At 35.3% G+C, this 27,654-nt stretch overlaps 1 protein-coding gene across 2 annotated transcripts; it reads left to right on the forward strand.

Annotated features, from left to right (window-relative positions):
- The first annotated feature begins 1,085 nt into the window (after positions 1-1,085).
- On the forward strand, positions 1,086-26,775 carry LOC145670603 (cytokine-like nuclear factor N-PAC). 2 transcript variants are annotated; one of them, XM_081739396.1, is made up of 4 exons: positions 1,086-1,348; positions 1,449-1,485; positions 17,746-17,834; positions 26,727-26,775. In XM_081739396.1, exons 1-4 carry the CDS (start codon positions 1,317-1,319, stop codon positions 26,758-26,760), a joined length of 192 nt encoding a protein of 63 aa, XP_081595522.1. In that variant the 5' UTR covers positions 1,086-1,316; the 3' UTR covers positions 26,761-26,775. The 2 variants fall into 2 exon arrangements, 1 of the variants encoding a protein (XP_081595522.1); XR_014128357.1 differs by lacking the exon at positions 26,727-26,775 and adding an exon at positions 20,131-20,351 and having other exon boundaries at positions 1,135-1,348.
- Positions 26,776-27,654: the final 879 nt, after the last annotated feature.

Raw genomic sequence — 27,654 nt, forward strand, 5'->3', positions numbered from 1 at the left:
TTAATGTAGCAATATAACTATTCTTACAGCTCTTCCTCAAGGTTTCTAACATCTTACTTTTTTTTTTTTTTTTTTTTTTTTTTTTTTTTTTTTAGTTTCCGCATCAAGCGCCATATCATCTGCAAACAGTATACACCGAATCATTCTACCTCCTACCGAAATAATGTCTTCATGTAGGCTTTACTTCACTACTTCTTTTAGGTAAATATTAAGTAACGCTGGCGAGAGTATAGATAGAGTAGCTCAAATAAATTTAAAATATGGCTAATGCATGGTATCAAATATCATTGGTTAAGAACATTATGTTTCAGGTCAATGTACAGTATTAGGATCATTTCAGATTTTGCCGGGGATGGGGGGGGGAGGGAAATTGTCCATCGACATAAGAGTTTAACGTTCTATTACTATATGAGGATTAGGAACTAGATTTATGAGCTTTCGGTATCTATGACCAGGCAATCATATTGATCGAGGAGTTAGGAAGGAAGCGGCCTGCTATTATTGTCAGGAACCATCCTGGCATTTGCCTGATGTAAATGAGGGAAATCCAAGAAAACCTAATGGAAAAGATTTTACACTTTTTTGACCGAGTGTTCCCACCGGGAATCGAATCTGGGGCCACTCGCATCAAAGTACTGTATATTAGAATTTTAAAAAAAGCACGCGCTTCTCGAACTCAGGAAGACCATATCCCCTATTCTCTCTAAGTGACATCTCTGATGTAAAGCCAAATCATTTATACTCTCGGCTTTGGTAAGTCGGGTTCGATTCCCGTCTCCAATATTTTATAGGATGAATGTCCACGTATAAATAAATCAAATTAATTTGATTATTTAATTTAGATCACTTTTACGATTCAAAAATTGTATTGAGAATATTTTTCTCTTTGATACATAATAAATAACACAAAACACTCTAAATATAAATTTATGAAAATTAAAGGGAACGCGTAATCTACGAAGAATTTCATTGGCAACTGCTTCCAAGAGCGGCTTCATTTGAACAGTGTTTACAAACTTCGTGCTGTACGGTGGCGACACCACACTGCGAACCATATGGTAAAATTAGTCGCCCATTTGTACTTTTCAATAATAACATTTTTCTTGGAAATAAAATTTAGAATCACAATACATACATATGGTATATATTTTTCCACATATATAAGTCAAAGGAAAGCTGATTAGCGTTTTAAGTACGTACTTACAAGCATATTTTTAATTGCTCCATTCAGGAGTTAAGGTCTCTTTTAGCACTCCTCATACCATGAGAAGGACGCTTTTCCCATCATTCCATTTTCTTAGTATAACAGAGTGAATATGGACGTGTGGAAGGTTGGAGATCTTGTTTGGTGAGTTATTGTTTTTATTACAGTAAAATATAAGTGAATGACTGCAATTAATGTTTACATGATGGTAGAGAAAGCTAATATATTTGTTTATTTCTTTCAGGGCGAAGATGAAAGGGTTTTCACCCTGGCCCGGTCGGGTAAGTAATACAAGTATTAAATGAACGTTCTGTCATTTGATTATATTCATTCTTATATGGATTTAATATTTAAAGCGTAGTTTAAGTCAGAACTTTAATGCATAAGACACGAAAATATATTTTTATTGTATTTCTGTTCCTCTACACTCGGATTATGTTAATCGTTTTTTAAACACTTGCCTGTCGTAAGGATGGGTGATTTTACATTTTGAGCGCTAAAACTTCCCTCCATATAGTGTGCATCACAACTGGAAGAAATATAGCATGCATGAGCTCATTAGTTAACGGTTTTGAAATTTTGGTTAATGTGGACGTAAATTTCATTAAGTACGAATTATTGAAATATGTTTATTATGTAAATTTTTAGAAAAAAATAAATTTTATATACTTGTTCTGAGGTTAATGAAAGGTGTAGCAAATAGAGTTGAAATCTAATGTGTGATTATTATTATTATTTTTAAAAAGTTTGTTGTAAAATTGCGTTAAATTTTCGTATATAGGTTAGATTTAAAGCTTCTTGTGTATGACACAGGTACACGCTTTTTTAAGTTGAAACTTTGAATACGCCTTGCACTTCGTGTCTTGAGTTTTACTTCGATGAAATAATGTTTTTACTTTTTAATGAAGTTTACGTACTACTGTAAAAGGTAGGGGAGTGATGATGATAATTTGAATTGTTACTGAAGTATAGTACTGTGTTCGTATTTATTTTTTCAGTTTAGTGCAAGGGTTCGTCATAATTACATGCGGAATATAAATCTGTAATATAATCAGTATTATTATTAACAGCCTTCGTGCAGCATATTAAAGCATAGAGTAGGTTAGGTTAGGTTTAGTTTACGTTCCATATTCGTAGTACTACTTTGTGGCACTTAACGCTTATTAACTAATCAGTTGCATTCATACGAATGTAGTTTTGTATTTAATGAAAGTAGTGAAGGTAGTTATGGTTACTTTCCCATATTCCAACCGTGCAGTAACCTTGCGCGAAGTAGTTCGCTCCACTTGCCAAATAGTTCAATGTTTATAATATCTTATAAGAAAAATAAACATAAGTTTCGCTCTCCTTACATATTATGACGCACACAAATGAGCAAATTATCAAATTTTTTCCGGTAAATTAAAAAAAATATCTAAAAACGTACGACCAACTTCGGAACTTAACCCATTTTTAGTCATAGCATTGTGGAATAAATTGTATAGTTCGCCATATTTAGAGCATATGAAAGCTGGTGCAAATTAAGTATATAAGGGCTTCTTGATAAATTGTTCTCACTTTTCTTGGTGGTTTAAATAATACCCTAGTGCAGTCTTTTGTGGGCTTATGCTCACTAATTATGTAGAGGTTTATAGGCCATGGCAACGATTATTCGTACAGAAAACACGTATCAGCCTGTGTTAGGTGGTTGCTACAAACTTTACATCTATTCTAGTTCATGGTAGAGCAAAACTGTACCGTTATGCGTGTCCGTGAGGATAGCTGTAGTGACGGGTAGGTATGCGCTTAAACGAAGATCTGGTTGTAACGTTTATGTCTACGTAAGCATAATCTAATAATATACGTTTCGGGTATGTGGGGGCTCTGCCCCCAATGTTATTTTATAATCTAGGTAGATTATTGGAAGAAACCCCTTTATGCAAGTAGTATTTTGGTTAGTTAATAGTTTGAAATAGTCTACTTTGTCGTAATTCACCGAACTTGGCTTCTTGGTGGTGGACTGGAGGGGGACCTGTGTTCTAGAACCTTGCCGTATCAGTACAGTTATATACTGATTGTTATTAAGCATAATTTTTAAAATACTGTTTACATGTTGATTCATATACATGAAAATAAATTCCTCAAACAAACCTATTTGTGATTTAACAGGTTTTTACCTTTAAATTTTCCAAAAGTTTCCCTCTTATTTCTTAATCTGTACCAGTACAGCTAACAGTACTGTTACTGTATACCCTGTTGAGTAGTGTGATATGCTATCATTCTTTTGTGGAAGTTTAGACTCCAGAAATAGTACGTTTTTTGTACCCGTTTTGATATGCATATTGAAAAAAGTTACTACTAAAATAATGTTTTCCCCGTAACGTAAGAGTCGTATTCTCGTAGTATCCGCTAGTTGATAATTTATTTCCTCCTGCACTTACTAATTGCATCACTATTGCTTTCATTTTGCGATTTAAATATTTCTAGTACACTTTTACACTATTAATGTGTTTAAACCACTTAATTCTGCGTGCGAGAATTGCCAGTTAGAACACACTATCGTTCCTTACTATTAAAGAATTTAGTTGTAAGAAATGTGCCCCCGCGTAGCGTAGTTGCTGACGCTCTCGCCTTCGGTGCGAGCGGTCCCGGGTTCAATTCGCGGTGGGGGTCACTCGGCCGAAAAAGTGTAACACGCTTTTTCAGACCAATCACCCCGAATGAGGTTTTCCTCATTCGCACCAGGTAAATATGCCGGGGTGGTACCTAACTTACAGACCCCAGGCCGCTCCCTTTCTTCCTTACCTTTCCCCGGATTGGGTGCTCGCCGAGGGACGTCATCCCTCAAATCGTGACGGGCTAGATGGCCTTAGATGCAGAAAGCCCTGAAATCTATACCCTAAACCCTCGTTGTAAGAAATGTCATATCAAGTTTGGTATTAACCAAATAAGTTGTATCACATACCTCTGCATATGAAATCAAAATTAACGCTTTTGTCCGAGTTGAAAAGTCTGTGGTTGTGATTACATGTTCACTAAAGGGTTGATCTTATTCCAGTGTCCGTTGATGAAGTTGCTTACAAAAAGTTATACTCAAGCAACTAAGAATTTGTAAAAAGGTAGACACAATTTCGTCGAACTGTTACCGATTTCTTCAGGGTAATTGAAAAATTAGGGTGCGTAATCCGTCACATTGAATAGTTTCCTTCAACTAAGAGATGATGAAAATAATATAGAAATGGAATGAATGAATTCTCGATACACCAACCACAGACGAAAATGTTCACCTTGATTTCTTCTTAATCACAGGTTCCTTTTCCTTTAATTTAAAGGACCAAGAAGGTAAACATTTTCGTCTTCATATAGTGCATGAGGGATTTATCCATTCTAATTGTTCGTTTTTCTTCATCGATCTTAGTTTTAGGCAACCATGCATTGAGTAGGGTTTAACTTTTTAGTCACACTGAAGGGTAGTGGTTCGACGTAACTGGTAGTAGCTTTCTGCAAATCACCGATTCGATTAGAAGTGAAATATAACATTTTTCTTTCATTTATCGTAGTCTTCATCCAATATGATGCCAGTAGGTCTTCTATATGAACGTGAAATTCTTTTTGTTTGGTAATACTCACTTTTTGTGCGTTGAGTAATAGCTAGGTAAGGTAGATAAGTGTAGTCCTGTTTTCCGTGTTTTGTTTTCTAATGATAGGTTATAGGCCAGAGTTGAAATCTGGAATCTGTTTAGATAGACTGTGTATATACTCTTTGATTGAGTCTCCTGTTGGGCACTTTTAAATCAAGTCTCGTTTTCTTAACGTCCTAGAGACATAGGCGTAGTGTAATTGCTAACAGACCTTATTGGATGTAGGGCCGTCCGCTGATTTGCTAGGTCTGGGCTAAATAAATTTCGGGACCGACAACATATGTGAAAATTCCATGACTGCCAGTAATCAGCGCTATAGCATTTGGTGCGACAATCATTGGCGTGTTTACTTGGGCATTAAACGTTTAGTGTTTAGTAGTCTTCAAAGTCATATCTGCTTGGCGTGAATTTTATGAGCAACTTCCGTCGTCTTAAAGCTCAAGTCAGATATCCTCCACAAGGTTATCTTTAATGTATAATTGTTAATGCGCTATTGTTAATATTATAAATATACTTCAGTACATACAGTTGTAAAAATGTCTTACAAAACTCTTTCATGCTACATCATCTCAAAATATTTTGCATCGCCGTAATGAGCTTCTTTGTTTCGTTGAAGGACCTCATAGTTTTTTTTTTTTTTTTTTCTTCCTATAACGGCGAGCATGGGGCAGCTCCACGTTTGTATTACGTAGAACGTCCATAGAGGTTACATTTCACGAAGTGTCAGGGCATGCTCGTCTCCAGCCACACTGAAGAGAAGGCGAATATATTGTGAAACTGTACATGAAATTTATCTTTTATGCATGATAGAGAAAGAGAGAGAGAAAAATAGGCGTAGTATGTTTACTGTTTCTCTTGGTTAAGTGATTAGCTTTCATGTTGTTGGTGGGGTGGAATTCCTGCTGGAAGTGCGTGTCATTTATCTTACTTTGAAATGTAGGTGCTCGTTTCATCTGCTTCTTATATTGAAACGGGATTAGTTTTTAGTTTCATTATAATTTCGTATAAGTAAATAAAAACACTTTTCAGCCAGTACCAGATAAACAGTTTAGTAATTTTTGTTATATAGCGAAATGTAAGTACAATAAGTATGTTTTCATTATATTCTGTTCCGATAGATGAAAAATGTTTAATTACGGTACGAAATTTATGCTTACTAAGATAAGAGACTGCTTAACTTTAGTCGCGTACAAATTCAAATTAGTGTCGTAATCCTGTTATTGGATCTTGGAGGCAGTAAGTCTATAGATAAGTGGTTACTTTGAATAACAAATGTTAGAATAATCATAAGCATAATTATTTTTTGTTTTCATCGTAAATAAGAATTTATAATATAATGTGACATTATGACTTAGTCTATTAAGGAATATCTTAGTTATGTTCCTTGATTTAGGAGGTCATATTAGGCCAATTTAGTGTTCTGTAATTTACAGTACTGTGTTCTACTGACACTCACTAATTTTTTCTATGTGATTAGAGTCCAAGGTACTAATTAAAATGGAGCAAGGTTATTTATCAGAACGTGAGATCAACTGTTTTAGATCCAGACCACTGTTATCTCAACATCATGTATGTGTCTTCTGGGCTTAGCTTTTAACTTGAATTTTGTTATTACGTAATTACCATAATCTGAGATTATAAAAATGGCACAGTATTATAAAACTGAATCTTTCGAAGGTGTGTATGGACTCCAAATCAGAGTGGGTTAGGGAAAGGCAGGATTCAGTGAAATTACTACTATCTTATACGAAGAAGCGTTTGGATTTCTTAAATTATAGACATAATAAGTTTTTGTCATTTGACAGATATTTGGACCTAGAGCCGTAAGATTTTCTTAGCATCGAACTGTCGCTGGTAATATTTAAAATATAAGGTGTTAAATAAGGGTGTGTTTCAGGAATAAGTGGTGAAAGGTCCTGAAACACATTTGCTATTGGGAATTTCCTTTTGAGATTTGGCATGTGGGTATACTCATACACAGAATTCAGTGAAATCACAAATTAGTTTTTGTTAAATTATTTATTTTATTTTATTTTAAACGTAAATTCAATACCGCAAATTTGATGCCAACCACCTCCTAATGGATGTGAGTGTGTGCCTACTGGGACTCTTATATGGGACCGTAAGTGTTGATTTTGGGTTCAAGCTCTAGTCATTTTAGAGTTCATGTCAATAGTAGATCTAATTATTCCCACTACTGATGCCTATCACCCATATATACTACATGATGTATTTTCCTATTGTGCTCTTGAAAAGCCCCCCCAAACTGCAACGATATTTAACACTCAATACTTACTCCTCCGCCCGCGGGTACAGCCTTGGTTAAACTCGCTGCTAAACTTAAAAAATCAAATCAACGTAAATTTTGCAGTTTTTACTAAAACTTAGAGTTATGTGCTAAGACGTTTTCATTACTTATTTCATTTGTACTCGGCTTTTAGTAGTCGTAGTAACCACTAAGGTAAGTAAGCTTAATACCTGATGCGATTCACAACTGATGGCTAATCGAACGAGTGATTTAGTTAAACTCTGTATTACGTCACTATGGTTCTACAATTTTCTTTTCAATGGACACCCGGTCCTGACATATTTCAAACACCATATTCTCAAATCCATAATACGAACAGTCAGTTCTTAACTCTATCCAAGGGGGCCGCGATGGCTCAGTGATTGAGCGTTTACCTCTGGTGCATGGGGTCCCGGGTTCACATCCTGCTCCGCCAACTGAATTTTGTGGTGGACAAACATCGTATGCGTGGGTTTCCTCGGGTTCTCCCGTTTCCTCCCACTTTCTTCATTCCACCATTTCATTCATTGCTTAACATCACCTTTAGCCTAGCCGGCATTACCGTGGGACGTAAAACTCAAAAATTTCATTTCATTTCATTAACTCTAAGTTTTAAAAGTCTCGTCTGTGTGTTCGTACAGTTGTGTGTCCTCACAATATGCAAGCAATCATTAGGGAATTAGTGGTGCTCAAACAGCGAGCTGACTATTTCAGTGATGTAAGCTCTGTCGCCGCAGAAGCAAGAGAACTCTGTCATATCCTATGCTCTCCACCTTAGTGCAGTTGGGCTTGATACGCACTACTTACCGAATGTCTTTATATTACCGCCTCTTAGTTCTGTCCACAGACCTCTTGTCCAGAGGATTTTAAACCTTAATTTTCTATACACCATGCCCTACCCTATTGAGCATTTTGGTATAATACCCTGTGACACATGAAAGGGTTTAGAGTTAAGTAACTTCTTTCCATTCACTCATTTGTTGATCATTTTTAGCTCTGATAAACACACTATTTATTAGGCTAGTGGACCACACCTATCTACTAGGCAGATGGGCTAAAACACCTAAGCATTCACATGGACATACGAGGATAGAGCAGAATGTTCTTAATCTTACCAAGATACAGGTGAGCTAGGGATCTGCAATTTGGTTCTCGAACGTGTTTTTTCTCTACATATTCGTCTCGTATTTCCCTTATATTTTTCACATCTATGAATCATTTCATTAATGACATAAGAATTTACAGAGTTGGATGCAAACTAGTTTTCCACCGCATTAATGACCTCACACCTACACCATCGAATCTATATCGGGAGGATATGAAGAATAGAGCAATGGTTTTTTAGTCACATTGGCGCACAAATGAATTTCCTTTAACTAGAGTGTCGGTGTATTACCGCAAGCAGCAAACTGACTTTCGATAGCAAAATAAAGCTCCGCTACTAATTTTCTCTTTCCTAGTTAACAATTAATAGTCAGACATCTATATTTTGCCACCATGCCTGAGTCTAGGTCTGTAGTTGTTGAGGCGTCATCCTGTAGATACTTGAATTCTCTCTTCCAGAGTTTCATACGATTCTCATTCTTCACTATACACAGCTGCCATCTCTTCAAGTATAGTTTGTACCGATTTTTCTAGCAGATAGAGGAACCTGATCAGAACTCAGTGTTCAGGTTCGTTCGACATGGTGCCGCCGCCTATTTTTCCGGTTGTAGCATCAAATCAATAGGGCCTGTAAGAGCAGAAATTAGCATACATATTAGTGGAGTGCCAATTTTTACTTTACTATTACACCTCTATCATGGTGAAGAGTAAGAGCACTCTGTCCTCCCATCGTACACACATCCAGAAATAATCAGTAAAATGCCGACAGTATTAATTTCGTAAAGTGATTGCAAGAATGTTTCACCTTAACACTACTCTCTTGCGTTTTATAACATGTTAGAAAAGTTGCGGCTTCACTGACACATCTACCTTCGGATAAAAGTGAAGTTTTAATGAAGTAAAAGGAAATATTATGATTTGCAAAGAATTTTATAGTAAATGAATATAGTATGGTCATCGGAGCTTAAACCTGCGAATACATGTTACTAAAGCGAGCGCGATATCAATCAAGCTACTGCAATGTGGAAGACAACTTCATTTTTTTTAAATTGTCTGCTTGATGAAATTTGTAGATCCGCTGATAATTTTAGACTTAAAGCTAAGAATTTATCTAGTACTTGCATATTATTATTTTTCATAGGAGGGCGGTGTATAGATTATTTCAGTATTTGTGTCCTAATATTTGAGGTAAGGTACAGAGAATTTTTAATTTTTATGATCGCATTTGTTAGTGAACTTCGCACAGAGAGGATAAGTTTATGGAAATACTTTGAACCCCTTCGCCCTTTAGAATACTCGTTTCAATGAAAGTATAATTATGAAAAATCCGTAATGTCACCCTCACTACTCCACCCACAAAAATTGGGGTGAATTTGGACTTAAACGGCGTCTCGAGTGTCAGTATTCATCTCAGCGACCTCGAAAACTATGAATTGAACATTAATATCGGACATTTTTGATTATTGAGGTCTTTCGTAACTATGTAGGTAGCATATTTATCTTTAGTGCGGGAGACCCTGGTTCGATTCCCGGCGCCCTGCGGGAGCTCATGCGGTTTGGATTCCACGTTAATCAGTAGGTCCACTTCTCATATAGCCTCGCTGCTGAACGGGACGTTAAACTCAAAATCAACTCAACTCGATTCCCCGCGGTAGTTCATGTGATTCGCATCCCACTTAAACTGTAGATTCACGTCTCGTGTAGTCTCACTGCTTAACAGGACGCTAAGCTCAAATCAAAAGTGTTCAATTTGGATTATTTTTTTTATATGTCACCCCTTCCTACCCCCACCCTCCGTGCCTATGAGGAGGGTTAATTTTCATTTACACTGCAACGAGAGTGTCACTCTTCATCTCAAGGACCTCCTGAAAACTAAGAGTTGGACACTGTCATAAGTAGTTTTCGATAATTTTTATATATCATCCCATTCCACCCATCCTCATCCCTTCTCGTCCCATTTCGAAATTTAATAAACTCTTAAGTTTGCCTAAGATCGTCTCAAGTAACGAAACATTCAAAATCGGTCTGAGAAGTTCACGGTCAAAAATCGTTCTATTCACTTGTAGTTGTATAGATATAGATATAGATATAAATAGAATTTGATTCCCTCCCTTTTAAAACTGAACTTTTCAAATACGACGGAACATTTGTACCTTTTTTTTTTTTTTAAAAAAAATAGGGATTTTATTCACAGAGTTTCATCTTTCTAACTTGACGGCAAGAATCTAAGGTAGGCGAAGCTTATCTCATGTACTAAAAATCATCTGCCCAGCTGTCTAGGAGGAGTTGGCGGACAAACGTCGTTAAATTCAGTTTATATTTATATAGATCATTATATACAAGTTTTTCTCTTCATCTAGCAAGGAATCAGTTAAATGAAGTGTTCTGTAGCAAGAATAACATAGGATTTTAAACCTATTGTTCTCTTGACATCTTCATCTTCTAACTCCTTTGATCCATAAATACCGTAGGTGAACTGTCCGTTGCAGTAATTTTAATTTCGAGTTTTCACAGTGGCTTTCAAAGAGTGACCTTTCGTGTTTTGTACTCAGTTGTAAAACTTAGAAATGCCTAACTTGCAGAACAATGTCACGTAGTTGAATGTTGAGAATGGTAGGGAGGAAGCTCTGGAAGCATATTCAGTTTCAGATCTTTTGTATATTTCTTTTTTCTTCTACGATTCTCAAGGTTTTTTTTTCTTTTGTTTTTTTAATCCATTTCATGTTTACTCCTGGATTCTTTTGTTCCATCCACATTTGTGTGTCCAAATTAATCTACAGAGGTGGTAACCGTTACAGGCTTTCGTAAGCCGTTGGTGTCCATTTAGGAACTTCCTGCTGCTTTTAGGTAATATTTTATTGTTAGTGATGGGAATGAAATCGTTAGTGAAACTAACGAAATTTTGTGGTAGTACGTTGTCTCGTTATTGTTAACAAGTAATATCATTTTATCTCTCAGTCTCAGTTATCTTATTCTTAGGTCGTCTGTCTTTCTATTGATTTGACACAGCTTTCTACTCTTCCCTACATCTTATGTTATTTGGGCCTTCCTCTCTGTGGCTTATGGAACCCGAAAGTTCAATGCCGCATTCACAAAAAGATTTCCATTGACCTCTGTCCTTAGCCAGCTGTATCAAGTTTCTGTTTCTATTTATGCGAGATCCATCCTAATTATTGTCTTTCTATCTGCCCCTAGGTCTTTGTGATATTCCCGATTGGATTTCCAGTTAAAATATCGAAAGCGTTCCTGCTTTCATTCTGACTACCTGACCTTTACAGTGTTTGGTAAACGGTATAAATTATGCAGTTCCTCATTTTGAAGTTTCCGCCATTTCTGTTCATCTTGGGTCCGAATATTCATTTCAGGATTTTAGTCTCAAATACTTTCTTCCCTCAGAGTAAGCGACCATGTTTTGCAACCATACAGCACAACAGGCTTGATTATCGTTTTATATATTTTACGGAGCAAGACATTTGGGCCCAGATGTTTGGGCGCGAGACATTTGGCCGCAAAACCGTATATCTGAATAGGACAATCTACTTAAATGGGTTATAACATATTTCATAATTAGAACCTTGATGTCTACGCAGCTTTGAAAATAGGCACTAATATCACAAACATAAACAAATAACTGCACAACTTAAAGTTTAAAAAATCAAGAAGATTAAATTTGATCCTTCTTTTTAAGCTGTCTTCAAAAACTCTAAATTTTCGTTACGTTATAGTGTGTCCTATGGTAAGCAGTCACTAAAAGTCTAAGTTGCATTAAATGCTTGGTTTAGTTCTAGTAAAATTTTGTATAATGCAGAAAGAAAAAAGTATACGGGTCTAATTATTTTGTTTCTAAAATGATATATCCTAATTTCAGGAAAATCAGAGACCATGAACTGCTTTTTTTGGTATACATTTTAAGATAAATTCTGTAACGTCTGACTCAAAAATCAAGTACATAGTGCAGTATGAATATATAGTCACATCTTTAAAATAACTAAACATTAAAGAAAACCATACTTTTTTTTTTCACAAATTATATTTCTTTATTACACACACTAATATATATATATATATATATATATATATATCTTATTTTATTAAAAAGAAAAATTTTTTTAAACTAAGTCACATAGTATGGAGTACGAATATCGCGACCCGGACAGTTGACAGTCTGATGCAGTTTCTTCCTATTTCTATTCAACTGGTAGAGACAAATTGTGCATGATGTGCAGAAACTTTGCTGTGTTCAGGATGTTATTTTTATTTTATTTATTTATTTATTTTTTTATTTTTTGCAAAATTATTTGTGGAAGTTTTTTTTTTTTTTTTTTTTTTTTTTTTTTTTTTTTTTCAATTTCTAGTGCCTAAACATCCGTGATATAGTTATGAAATACACTATCACATATATAGGTAGGTAAACCTATTTGGATAAAAAGTTTTGCGCCAAAACGGCCGCGCCTAGACGTCTGCGCCCAAATGTCATGGACCCATATTTTAAGCTTCAAATTCCTCGATAGAATTCGCGAAAACAAAAGATTTTGAACTGAGTGATAACACGAGTTCTCTACTTTCAGTCTTCAGTTATTTTCTTAGTAAATATGGTTTAGTCTGTTAATATTGATCCTAGATATTTGAAAGTATCCACTTTATCGTTAGTATTATTTGATATTTTGAAGTAACCGTACTGTGTGTGTGCAAGGAAAGGTGGCTTCTGACAGTTGGGTAGAGCAAGTGAAGTATTGGAAGCGCTGTTACCAGAGGCAGCAGCTCTAGCGACAAACTTAAGACGTTTAACAAGTCGTCTCAACTATCAACAACAGCGCGGTCAGTGACCTTCGTTGCCTAGAAACAGCGTGGAAGAATAGTGCTGTGATTGGCGAACAATCCTCCCTCTCGTTTTGTTTACAGCATGTGCAGCTATCTGTCAGAGGCCACCTTTCAGTAACTTGATAATAATTCGCAGTATTACGATCAAAACTACTTTCCATATGTTTAGTTTTCTCTACATTCACTTCTAAAGCCAAGTCGATGCAAGCATTAATTAAAACTTCTCTATTTCTTTCTATTCTTCTATCTTTTCCTAGCAGATTTACATCAGCACACATTTTAACTTGGTGAATATCATTCAGCTCTAGGTCCTGGTTGCTATCTTTGATTTTCCTTACAGTGTACTCCAGAATAAAGCTAAATAATAATGGTGAAAACGTATATCTTGTTTCAGGCCGTTCTCGACATGAAAGCTTGTGGACAAGAATTTTCCTACTTGGACTTTACTTTTGGATTCATTGAAATACACCTTAATTAATCTAAATAGTTTTTTCGGTATTCCAATCTAAAATCAATAAATAATTGATATACCGGGGTATTGTATTCTCATTTCTTTTCGAGTATTCGTCGAATGGTAAATATCTGGTCGATTGTTAATCGATTTTGCCTCAATCCACACTAATAATCTCCAATAATTTCACCTGCGTATGAGATCAGTCTTCCTAATAGAACAATTGAGATGATTTTATAGAATGTTAGCAGAAGAGAAATGCCTCGATAATTATTACAATCAGTCTTATCGCCTTTCTTGTGAATTGGAACAATGATTGATTTTTTTTTTTTTTTTTCATTTTTGTGGTAGTTCCTCTTTGTTCCAGATAAGGATAATGAGTTTGTATATCTTGTTCCACAATTTTTTCCTTCCATCTAAAATTAACTCAGTCCGAGTTTCAACACCCGGAAATTTGTTTTTTCTATCTCTGTCGGTTAGTCTGTTTAATATACTGTTATACTGCATGCATTTCCCTTTCTCCACGAACATTAATTTTTGGCTGCGTGTTAAGCAAATCTCAAAGAAATCTTTCTATCTATTCAAAATGCCATCTGTATCAGTAAGAATTGTTCCATCTGCTTTCGTTAATATATAAGCGCGAGGTTGATATCCTTACTTAAAATTGTTGATGCTCTTATAGATGTCCCAAATGTTTCTGTGTTTATCAATTATCTTCAAGTTTATTAATTTTAGGTTTAAAAAATCACGTTTCTTTGTTTCGTAATGTTTTGGAAGTTTCCCGCCTGATGTAAACGAACCTTTGTGTAGTTATATCGTTTAGTCCGTTTTGAACCTTCCTCTTGGTATTTTTAATTCTGCCATTTCCTTTATAGCTAATAGCGTAAATCTTCAATGTCTCATAATGTTTTTAATCCAATCTCTTTTTGAAGTATTTCTTATAGTTTCATTTGATGCCTTTATCCATCCATGTAATTGCCACCATTCTTCTATAGCATCAGAGGCTTCCTTTCTCCCTTTTCGTTTTCTTCTAGAGGCTTCCGTTCTTGTTTTTTTTCTCGTTTTAGAGGCTTCTGTTCTCGTTTTTCCTTGTTCTGTAGTCTTCCGTTCTCCTTTTTCCTGTTTTGCTGAGGTCCATACCTCACATCCACACAGCACCACACTCTTAGCTATTCTGGATTTTACATGTTATTTGCACCTGTTATTTTAGTCAGTAACAGAGGTCCTTCGTCTCTTTCACCAAGTGATCTGTTTTGATTTTTGTTTATTTTGTTGTTTCTTCTCGTGCTCATCTGCTAACTTTGTGAAATGGTCAAAGTAGATCACATGGTGGAAGAGGAGGAATTCTGTTATAGGGGTGAAAGTCTCAGTGATAATTAGCCAAAATTATAGGGAAGGCGTCTATACGTGAGTTTTCCCATACTTTTTTTTCTTTTTCTCATTCTTACTTCCATATACTACCGTTATCAATCATTTGCATTTTTCATTTCATTTAGGGACTCGGTCGAAAAGAAGCTTTTTCAGGACAGCCATCCTGAGTGAGGCTTTTCCGGAGTTCTCCCCATTCACACCAGCGAAATGCCAGGATGGTACCGAATATACAGGTCTCAGGTCGCTTCTTCCTTCCCCATTCTTTTCTTTCTTCTCCCTTTCCCCAGATAATGTGTTCGCTGAGGGACGTCTTCCTTCATACGTGACGGGCTTACGGCCATAGATGCCGATAATTCTCAGAAATTCAAGTAACTAAATAAAAATAGTTTCATATGCAGGACATAAACTGAGGGATGGTGAAGTATAGTGAAATTACGAACAAAACTAAGTTTTCTTAATAGTAAAAAGTGTTAAAAGGTCATTAGCCGCCAATTCCGAACTGTCAATAAGTCTAATATTACATACAGATAGTCACGTGTCATTATTACTAGGAGGCGAAAGGGGGACTGACTTACTTTTCGTTTAAATTATGTTAGCTCTCTCTGCTGGTCTGGTGGGTAGCCCGCGCGCCTTTAGTTCATGGGGTCGAGTGTTCGGTTTCCTGTAGGAGATCCTTCAAATTTCAACGTATTATAGTGGTTCTGTAGATGAACGTCTCTTTCAGCGTACATTCCTGTGTAAACTTTCTATTATCACTGTACTATAACTTGTATTTTGTTATACTTCATTAGTAGTCATCTCACATTTCCTCATTTACAATCAATCTTCCTAGTATCACCAACTGTTTGTAATATTTAAATGTCTACTTAATATATACATAATTGAACGAGTGTCTGATCAAATTATATTGGCAAATAATCTAGAGTTTTTTTGTATTGACAATTTTTACAAAGCTATACCGAAACTCTCCGACAAGTGTTACTTTCTATGGAATGAAAATAGCGTATTTTATAGAAGGTACAGTGCTTAATTAATCTTCATCGTAATTTCAGTTGACTTTGAGATTAACTTTTTTCAAGTTCTTGATGATTTAGTCAGTAGAACTCCATTGGGCGACTCAACTAATATAAGATTTCACTGTTCCTTTTGTGTCGTTTCCTCGTATCTGACCCTTGACGTTTCAGAACAGCGGGCAGGAAGAAATTCTCAATCATATATCATTTTTTAGCATACCGATGTGGATGAACAATATCATGTTAAAAGATTAGATGCTAAGAACTGTTTGGATGTTTACTCCTTTTGGCGACGTAACTTCACTAATGTTACAGGGTATCGTGTTGCATTTATGGCTTCTTCTTAGCTGATGAAATCAAAATACAATACACTTTCCACATCCCAGAATATTTAAATCACTTTGGAAGTTGAAGGCTATTTATGGACCTTTCTGTGTTGGTGATGCTTTGATTTAGATTTGTATGGAACGCACTTTCACAGTTCGTGATGGATGTAGTGTCGAGATAGGAATTCAGTTTCCGATTAGCATTCAATAGCTATGGTACTCATCGACATCAACTTTCCTATATAATAGCCCATTAACCATTTCCTGAGTTTCAGCGTCCTATCCCAACAATAGACAGTTTTCTAGTTGAATTAAACCTGTTCATTCCTTATCCTCATATTCTAAAGCGGTCCGAGGGCGAACTGAACGAAGTTGAGCTTGTGTTTGTTTCTGCCCTTAAAATGCGTTACCTACCTTTTTACACTGTCAGTTATCCGTTGGTCACGACGATTCTCGACGGTTATATTTACTGCATAAACTCCCTCCTCGACAAGAAATTCGATGGCTGTCCGCGATCTATAGCGTACACTGTGTCACTGTATAAGTTCTGGTCACTGGTCACTTCACCACTCACTCAGCTAGCTGTTTAACAATAGTTGGAACTCCTGTTTTATGAAATATATTCACCTGAAACAAGTCACTACCTGGAAAGGACAGAAAGTTATTTTTGCAATTATTATGGATGCTATTAAATGAATATTATCTGTGCGTTTTTCAAATAATACTGGTATAAGTATTTCTAGCCGTTCTACATGACGTTCGCACTGCAACTTAAGAGTCAAGAAATTAAAAACTGGTAATTACTGTCTGATGTTCTGAATGTGATTGTTATAAATTTGTTGGTCTTTCGTTTTTTAAGGTATGGGTTGTGCTAATAAATTTTTCCATGTTTTCACATTAAAATATCTTTGTTTTATTTAAGGAGATCCATTGGATCCTGTATTTGAGTCTTTTTGTGTGAGGGCAGTAGCCTTTACTGAATCCTATATGCTCGTTTGTGTTTTCTCTATCTTATTCGGTTTGCCATTTTCTTTTCTAGTATATTTAATCTGCGTTAATACTTTATAACTGTGAATTTGTACTTAGGCAGAGGTCATTGATGCTTTCTTATGTAAGTAATATCTTGGTTTTGAAGATGGTGTATTGGTAAGAACTCAGGACTAAAGAAAGAGAAGATCTGATATCATGCGTATTGGAGTCAGAGTTTCAAGAAACAGATTGCTTAACTTCATCAGGTGCCAGGTGTAAAATGTGTACCCGACTTGGAAACTAGTCACCGTAATCTGCCTTGAGCTGGAAAAGCTTTGTTGCCATACGAAACTATTTCCGTATCCATTTCTGCAATAGGGCAAATGCAATAGTACAAATCTAAATGTTTGTTTTGCCATCTCCTGAAGATCACATTGCACATAGCCGTTTTTTTTTAATCAGTTTTATTTAGAGACAGGAATATTATATTAAACTGTGTATTTGAAGCTTTACGTTCATTTTATTATGGATACGTTATTAATAAGGTTAGTGTTTCATTAATTCATTTGTTTTTTCCAGGTGGCGAACCCTAACAAGGACGTCGGAGGAAAGAAACCCTCTAAAAAACTCAACTGCCACTGGATTTACTTTTTTGGGACAAATAACTAGTAAGTGCTAAAGATTTACGTAGCATATATTTCGAAGTTTTTAGTGTCTTTATTGCATGAACTAATCATAGGTAGAACTAGAATGACAAAAGTGATTCAAATACAGATAATGCTGGGTAATTCTTCAATTGTATGCCACGAAGATTTCAAGCGAGAAGATTTTAAATTTACTTGCTGCCGAACACGCATTGCTCTTAACATGTTCACTTTTTTATTTTTTATTTATTTATTTATTTATTTATTTATTTTTGAATTGTGAGCTGTTGTAATCACAAGAACACATCTGTATTGATCAGTCTAGACTGAAAAGTTGGGGAATCCAGGTTGGGGTACCCAGAATAGTTATGAAGCAGTGTGTTGTAAAACAAGGTCGTACGTAAATGCATCATAGAGGACACATTGCTCTTTACGAATTCAAACTGGGACATTCTGCACAGCAAACCGAAAAAGAAGGTACATCTGACCAGGAATATCCAGCCGTTGCATAGTGAACCCCAATGGGCACCGGCTAACATCATGAGCTTCTCAAGAGCACCATGGAAGCAAACCGTTCGAAAAGTGTTTTTCCTATTACAGACAAGTTATGCATACCCATATTGTTGTCGTTTGGTGGTTCCATGCATTCGATAAGGTAAAATAGTAGGACTCGTGGGTGTTACTTAGTTGACGCTGGCTAGTAAGAATCGCCCTCTGAAAGTATGCAGTTTCCTGAGAGTAAGGAATAGCAATTTCCTGCGTCAGGTTGTTGCTTCGAATGAAGAATGGATGTGCTATAAGAACCATAAACGGTCATGACAATAATTAGGTTGTGATGATCGTGTAGGACAGTTTCCAAAACCCGCAGGTGGTGATGTTGATATGGTGGTCTATGGTGGAAATAATCCACCATGGCTTTCTCAGGCTAATTAAAACCATCAGTTCAGATCAGCACAGTGCTGAACATATAAAATACACTGCAAACTTGTCCGCAGGATTCAGCAATGGTCAACAGACATAGTGTCATCGCCCGGGTGTCACGCAAAGAACGGTTGGCAGCCCTTTTCATGAGTTGCAATATGAAAACCTTACCTCATCCACCGTATTTTGTCGATAGCTATCCCACTGATAACCTCCCAACATGCTCGTAAGAGGGAAGACCGTCTCTGATGATCGGACGGTGTAATGCGTAGTTGAGGGATTAGTCATTGGAAACCCTGGATATCGTTTGCCATGTAATTCAATACTTGGCTGAGAGCATGGTAAAAGTGTGGTTTGCAGACGGCGACAATTTGCGGAAACAAGGCATTGTAGGGTTTTTAAATGCACTTGGGACATTTCATTCGGACCAGTTTAATTTTAGACCATGATTATACATAATAGTTCTAAACCATTACTCTGGAATGTAGCTGTTTATTGTCGTTATTGAGCGGGTCACAGAAATATTAACTGAAAAACAGACACTTGTAATTTTTTATCTTAGGCTATTTAGCTGCAGTTATTGTCCCACCTATTCAGGGATTTTTTAAGTGTCTTTCTAACTAAATCTCATTACATTCTGCTTTTTGCGTACAACTGACGTATCTCCCTATCTGATATGTCTTGTTATTATCGCATGATATTTTGTAACGTAAACCTATTTTGAACTCCAATTTATATAGCTCTAATTTACCCTTTTTTTCTGCTTTCGAAAACAGCAGTCCAAGGTGTTTTACATCTACTGGGACTCTCGTGGCATGGTAATTAGCTCCCGGGGGGGGGGGGAGATAGTGTAGTGAGGTGCGGCTTGTACTGTGAGAGTTGATCTTACATGTTGGTCACGAACTGCACTGGAGACCGCAGTGGCTTAGTGGTAGACTGCTCACATTTTGTGCATGTGGTTCCTGGTTCCATCCTAGCTCTCGCCAAGTGGGCTTTGTAGTGGACAAACACTGTGTGCATGAGTTTTATTCGGCTTTCTCCTGTTTCTTTCCACTTTCTTGATTTCACAGTTTTAGTCAGTGTCATCATCATCGTCGTCTCCCTTAGCCTCGGAGCATAACCGTGGGAACTTATATTAAAAAATAATAAACTGCACCGGATTCGAGAGCAGGTAGTCTTTTGAAGCCCACGCTAATAGTGGCTCCTGTTCTTCATAACCTCGGTCGTCCATAAGAACGTAGAACAAATACCACAAATAAGAAAAAAAAGTTGTACTGATAACAAAAGAGACGAGCTCCAATGACTTTAAATATAATGCTTGTGTTTCTAGAAGATACTTAGCTAATTTAACTAATCTTGTTTCATTAGCTTTTTTCTTAACTACTCGTTTAATTTTCAGGAAGAGCTAATTATTTTGTTTCAACGGAGGTGGGTTAGAACATTTTGTTGAAAAGTTTAGAGAGGAAATTATTTGCACAGATACCGACGAAGATGGAGTGTGGAGTTAGCTTTGGAAGACTTGGATATTATATGTTTTATATTAATAAATTTTTGTTTCTGATCATGAATGAAATGTTAAGTTTATTGTAAAAGTAAGAAGCATAAATTCTTTAAATCGAATGTCTGTCTTGGCAGTGCATGATTTTGTAATTTCTGTTGGATAGTAGTTACGGTTCTTTTTCTTTTAAGACTCTTAAATTACCACGGAATTTGACTTTTTTTCCCTTCACAAATAGAACCTTTTCATGTTAACAGCAGTGCCCACATGAATTTTGATTCAGCTATTCGAAAGTTTTTTACATTAGAGAACTTATCACTGTTAGTGATCGATAAGAAATACTTAATTGATTCTAGGATAAGGAGCTTTGACTTTGGAAGCTAACCTAAAGTGTGTGGAACGTTCGTAATTTCATTTCTCAAAAGCGTCATAATGAAGGCAAGTCTTTCTGTGAGTACGTATTTTGTGTAATTTAAAGAATGAGAGGGTTTTCTTCAACTTATAGCAAAAACTATAGTCAGAAGCTGACTTACACATGCTAAAGTTTTGAGAAACATGTGTAGGTACGTGGCTACCCGTTTTTGGCAGCTGTACAGTCCGCAGCAAAAAACCTGCAACATGAGCATGTAAGTTTATTAGTTTATTGTGAAACTACGCCTGACAGCGCAGGGAATCAACATAACATCTAAGTGGCACGAATCGCGCCAGGAGAAACATCGGCGTTCTCCCTTGCACACTTATTTTGGAGCAAAAGACTTCGTCGTTTCACAATAAACTTACATGCTCATGTTGCAGATTTTTTGCTGTGGGCTGTACGTATTATGTTAAATCATCTCTATTGAATTTGTACCTATTACTTTTGGTACACAAACTACGTGTGTCCGAATTGTCATATTCTTAAGAACTTTTCCTTGACCATTCTTTTACCTTACAGGGATAGTACTTATTATAGGAGAATAATAATAAAATTCAATTTGTCGTCGATGTGATGTCATATTTCATAGCGAAACTTGTCAATATTGGACTCTGGTTTCGTTGAGAATTGGCCAACTTTCGAACGTTTTGAAACGAATAATTGTAATAAATACACTTTAATAAACCCGAAACTTCGTACAGTAGATGGTATTCCTGTAATTTGAATTATTTAGTTTTTCTGTTTTGTAAAAATTTCTAGTAAAGATAGTGAAAATACTAAAAATAGTAAAATGTGTTTTGGTTTACCGGATACTCACACTACATTTAATGATCTTGACTACCGAAATGATGCATACACGATTTCTATCTTTCTTTTTCCCTCTGTCATATTAAACGACAGATACACGATGTACACTTCTACCATATTAGACCTTGTGTAGATATATTGCAAACAGTGGACAGTATTAGACATTGTATAGATATATAGGGAGTATACTTTGCAACATGAATATCTTAATTAGCCTACGTAAGATCTGGCGTAGAGTTTTTGTGTTTGTCGATTTTAGACCTATATGATATCAAACAAAGATTTTCATATTTGTGGACGTGCAAGCTGTTTATAGTCCCTTGTATCTTGGTTTAGTGCGGTAGTGAAAGCAAATAAAGTCTATAATGTAAGCACGCAGCTGTTTAATAAATATTTCGAGAAACCGTAAGCTCAATATATATCGTCTTTTAGTGAGACCCATAGTCCTATATGGTATTGAAACGTGGACAGAAAGAATGATGATCATAATTTGAAAGAAAAAAATTATGGAAAAATATATGGGCTAGTTTGAGAAGTATAAGGTATGAGAATTATGAATATTTGCCAAAGGAACATAGAAATAATGTCAGAAACTGCAGTCTTAAAAAAAGCTGCTATATGGGAAGTTATACTTAACGTGAAGATGGTGTTCTAAAAAATAGAAAGCTAGATAAGGTGACTGAGGACCTGAGTAAGATTAATGCCACTAGATGGGTGAGATAAACTAAGAACACAAGCTATGAGTCAGATTGGGTGGTAGGTCAAGGACTGTATCACCATTTAGTGCGGTTTGTAATTTTTTGACATATTGACCTTGCGTTCGTGTGCAGCAATAGAAAGGACATTTTGGAAATTCGTATGTCGAAGTAAGGAAAACAGTCATGTATCTAGTAGAGCATAATCACCATGCATAGGTGAATTAATTTTAACATTGTAAGCACTGGAAAAAAATTCTACAATTAGACTCTGTTCTAAGATACGTAGGTATCGGGCGATATGTTTCTTTATTTTATCAATAAAATGTTCGATTAAATCATAACAAGGTATCTGCGATCAGTGTTTACCTTGAATTTTGTTTATATCCAATATAGAATTAGTGGAAATAATATTTATAGTGCTACTATTAATTACTGTCAAATATTTCTACGCTTTATACATGCTTAGAATAAACTATGATGTGAACAAATCTACAAAAAGATACCCCATGTTGTAATTGGGTGTTATTTATCTACCATGTGATTCAGATGCATAGAACACGCCACAATGTATTATAGAAACTGCTCGCTTCGGTACATTTTTTTTTCTTTCGGAATAGCAATACAACTGCATTAAATAAAGAGGATAGAGGAAGAGCATTTATTTTTACTGGTAAACTATCAAATCTAGTGTTTCCTAACCAGAAAAGTTATTCAATAAAAGAAAGTCTCATTGTCGCTGTATCGTATATCATAAGGTATTTTTAACATATAAATATTGAACTAGACACAATTTCTTTTTACATTCATCCATTTATTTATTTTCCTGGTTTATATTTGTAAGTAATTTTATATTTACTGATTGATGCTATAGGGTACATCTTAATGTAACTATGCGAAGAGGAGCACGGATACAAAGATAAAAACAGTTATAATTGTATATTATTCAAAGAGACGTGAAAAGGATTACGCCCATTCGTTGCCAGAGCTTCAGTTAATGTACGAGGGTAAGTCAAAAACTTTCCACAATGTAGCTATAACTTTTCTTACATTGTTCATACTCACCTCTGTTCTCGTTTATTTTATTGTTATGTTGTTGTGTTCATGCTATGAGTTTGATCCTAATTCCTCCATTTGTCTTCCTTTTGTTGCAGATAGATTATGGCCACTCCATTTAAAGTTTGCACCAAAGAGGAGCAACGAGCAGTGAGCGTGACATGGTTCTGTTAGACAGGCGAGTGACTATTGCTGAAGTGGCACATCGTCTGAAAATCAGCCATAGCTCTTCGCACGGAATCATCCACAACTTGGGTTTCATAAAGTCACTCGTCCGGCTCCTTCCTTGTACGTAAACACTTGTGCGTCTATTTTTTAAATTTTTTCAATCCATTCGTAGTCACTCCGTTGTGGCAAGACACCGTTCCTGTATTGTGCCGAAAGTCTTTGATGAATTGCGGCCCCTGATACACTTTCTCGACCACAAACACGGATCACTGTTCGTTGTTCCTCTTCGGTGCAAACTTCAAATGGAGCGGACATGATCTATCTGCAACAAAAGGAAGATAAGTAGAGGAATTAGAATCAAACTTTAATAACATGACCACAACAGCATAACAATAAGATAAACGAGGACAGAGGTGAGTATGAACAATGTAGGAAAAGTTATAGCTACATTACGAATAATATTTGACTTACCCTCGTATATTTTTAAATTTTTATGGAAATGGTGTGACCATTTTTTCAGCTCTGCTCCTCGAGGTCTGTCTTTGTGGTCCCCTTAAATTAGTCATTAGTCTAAAAACAGTCAGAAAAACTAAAATTCAAGTGAATTGTGTAGTACACGCTTTAGTTGATAATCTCAAACAGATAATAAAGCAAATATTATGCAAATTCTAATGGTATAAAAATGTAGTTATATTAATATTTGTTAAAAACCTTTAAAAAAATGCTTTCGAAGGAGAGATAGGATGGTCCGTAGATCGTTTTGGCTAACAACAGAGAAGACGTTAACCTGGCGTAGAAACACACTAAATGAATTAATGGTAATATTAGTCTGATGCATACTGAAAAGAAATTGTTGGGCAAGACTTCTATATAGTGAGGTTTGATCATCAGATGAAATAACAAAGCATGTGTTTTTGAATGTCAAAAATGTCAGAAGTCAGTGGAATTTTTAATAAATTTACAAATGTTGTTAAAAGGTCAAGTATAAAGGAGAAAGAGAAAAGAAAACAGGATATTTGTTTTTGCCATTTTTTAAAAATTACTTTTATTAATCAAATTAAAACTTCGGAGAAAAGTCAGTGGGGTATAGTTACCTTTTATATCGTTTAATTTGAATTGTCGAACACAACTTTTTTAGATATTACGTATGTATTGGTAAATGAATATGTGGTTGAAATGAACTGAGCCAAGGCAATAAATATGGAATGTATTTAGTCGGCATGATCTGGGCGTAACTTAAAAGGTAAATAATGTAAATGTCTGTTATAATTAGAGGTGTGCGAGGATATAAAAAAAATGCATCCACATCCAAAATACCTATCCGCAGCATGTGATCCATATCCGTATCCGCAGGTAATGAGAAAAATATATATTTTTTTTTATATTACAATTTCAAAAATAACACTAACAGTTGTGAATATAACTCCTTTGTAGTTTCGTGAATCCAATTATTTAATACCAAGAAAAATTAAAACTAAACATTCAATGCTATCTGTATTGTAAGTCAACTGTGCTATATAAAATGTAATAAAATGCATGCAACTATAAATATGAAAACATGCCTACTCTCTCAAGATCTCTTCGAATGCAGATTTCTTAGATGAAAATTGCCACATCCATTAATTAGTTTTAGAGAAAAACCCGTTTCTTTGGTTTTCGCAATTTATAAGACAATTATCTTTGCTCAGAATAGAAAGGTAAGATGGAGACAAGGGACAGCTACCTCCCACAAATTACCATAAAATGAGATTAGAACTCCATCTATATTTATTATAAGTGTTAAAAGCAGAGAATAATTAACAAAATAATTAAACAAAACAAATTATTAAAAATTAAATAATTAAACAAAAATTATTTTGTTAATACTAACAAAATAAGAAAATAATTAACAAAACTCAATTTTGTTCTGATTGTTATTTGTCCCGAAAAGGTAATCGCACTTTAGTACTGGTTGTAAATAATTAATACTGTTTAGAAGAACGATCACTACGATTCTTGTCCCTTCACGAATATCGTATTCTTATCCACCATCCGCACAGAAACAAAAAATATATTCGCAAAAAGAGTAATGATATCCGTGACCTGTAGTTACAATGGTGCATAATGATAGACATGTAGATAACCGTAGAGGTATCAAGATACATTGACTCCAATATTGTGAGATGACAAGCCAATGAACATGAGTTTATGTACTTTGTGCACGTTGCTTCGAGATAAAATATGCGAGGAAAATCTATTAAATCACATAGGAAGTGTGTAGGGCTGTGTAAGATTATTCATCCGGTAAGCCTTTAATGGTCATTACGTTCCTGTTTCACTAGGATTTCATAAGACAATGTATATAATATTTTAATTTTATATTTTTCATTGTATAGAGATAACACTGATTGCTAAAACACTAGTAACTTGAACTGCCAAATTGTCTCAACAGTTTATATATGAAATATTACAGCAGCAAGTTTCTCTCCAGTTTCCAGTAATTTTTTATTGTTGTTTCTAGCCTTCTACACTCATAATACACGTCATTATGTGATATGTTAAGTAAGCATTTATTAATGATCTTTCTTTTTGCTGTGCGATACGTATTATTTTGCAAGATGTATAAAATTCGTAACAATGATGCGTGAAAGTTACAAAGTGAACTGTAATTTCCTCTGTACATCAGAACACAACACATCAGTAAAGTCTCAACGATCAATAATAACTTCATCAATACATATCTTTGTTTAGATAAAAGTATAATCTAACTGTAAATAATATAAATTAGGAAGGATGTTACTGCTTTCCTATATTGTCGCCAGGAACTCGTAGAGAAGCACTATTAACATTATTTGGTAAAAGTTTGACAGCAATTTTTTTGTGCTAACTAATGCGTTGCTTATACCATATTGAATAAAATTGTACATTCATTGTGTGATTACTGTGATTCTAAAACTAGGATATATATATATATATATATAATATGCTAATAGAATAATTTCGTTCACGCATGTCTTAAGTTATTGAAACCATTTCTGAATGTAATCTCTTCTGAGTCTGTTGAAATTCGAATAATACTATTCAAACATTGACTCAACTAATGAATACTAGTTAGGATCTACTAGAAATTTATCTAAATAATGCGATGCGCTAGTTCAGGGGGTTAAGTTCGTTCACTCTTATTATTTAATTATTTTATAAATTTAATTTTTGGATTCTAATATTGTATTCAAGTTCAAAGTGCTTGATTGATACTGGAGTGCCAAGTATAATCGTTGTCGCTGTAGATGGTCTCAAAATCACATTAATTTTTTTAAATTGCAAACCTTGGGATTGATCAATAGTACGTTCAGGAACTTAACCAGTTTTCTTATCAGCAGTGAAATTCTAAAGGGCATTAGCGGCGACTAATAATCCATCGATGAGTCGGATGTTGTCACCATTACGAAGAATAATCAGCTTACCACTGCCACGAGGAGGAGCAAGTATTCTTCCTTTGAATAGTGTTCAGTGTTGCAAACCAATAAACAAACAAAAAGAAAAGTTCAAAATAGGTGTAAAATACAATGTGCAACTTGGAATCAGTTTCACATAAAGCACTGGATGACACCTGATTGAATATTATCGGAATTCTGATTTACGTAAGTGGATAAAATAAGCAATTTCACCTTCAAGCATGTCCTCGCTTTCACTTTCTGATAAGGATTGATCCATATCGAGGATAGCAATTCATTATCCCTATCAGGAAATTTTGCAGGACATGATGATTTTCTTCGATGTCCTCAACATGTTCTTTACGTCCCTCTATTTACATTAATATTATCAGTGTAAAAACTACGGATGCCGGAAGTAACAAGAGCTGCATAATACTACTGTGATAACCGTATGGTTGGTCATACTGGAGATATAACTGCAGTTCTTTTTGTATTGCAATGGTACAGTGAATGTTCCTTACAAAGAAGGATATATGGTAGGAGCTGGTAAAACTTCAGTTCTTGGCCTTCGAGGAAAAAGTTGGTTTGGTTTAGCTTGTTTAGCAGTGATTGCCAACCTGAAGTACACGACCGTGATTTTTATGTGGAGTCTTAGATGTGCCACTCAACAGCAACATTCTAAATTCTATTTCTCTTATTTTTACTCCGGATTTACCTTACTTAGAGTTCGTTGCAGCAGGATTCCGTTTTGATATGTGACTTTCTGACATCGTCAACATTTTATACATCGTTGTTGATGCTGAAACGTGTTGTGTGTTTAAAAAAAAAAAAAAAAAAAAAAAAGCCAGTTTTTTATAAGTAAGAAATGTGG

This window comes from Thermobia domestica, chromosome 14 (assembly GCF_964235325.1).
Source record: "Thermobia domestica chromosome 14, izTheDome1.hap1.1, whole genome shotgun sequence".
Taxonomy (NCBI): domain Eukaryota; kingdom Metazoa; phylum Arthropoda; class Insecta; order Zygentoma; family Lepismatidae; genus Thermobia; species Thermobia domestica.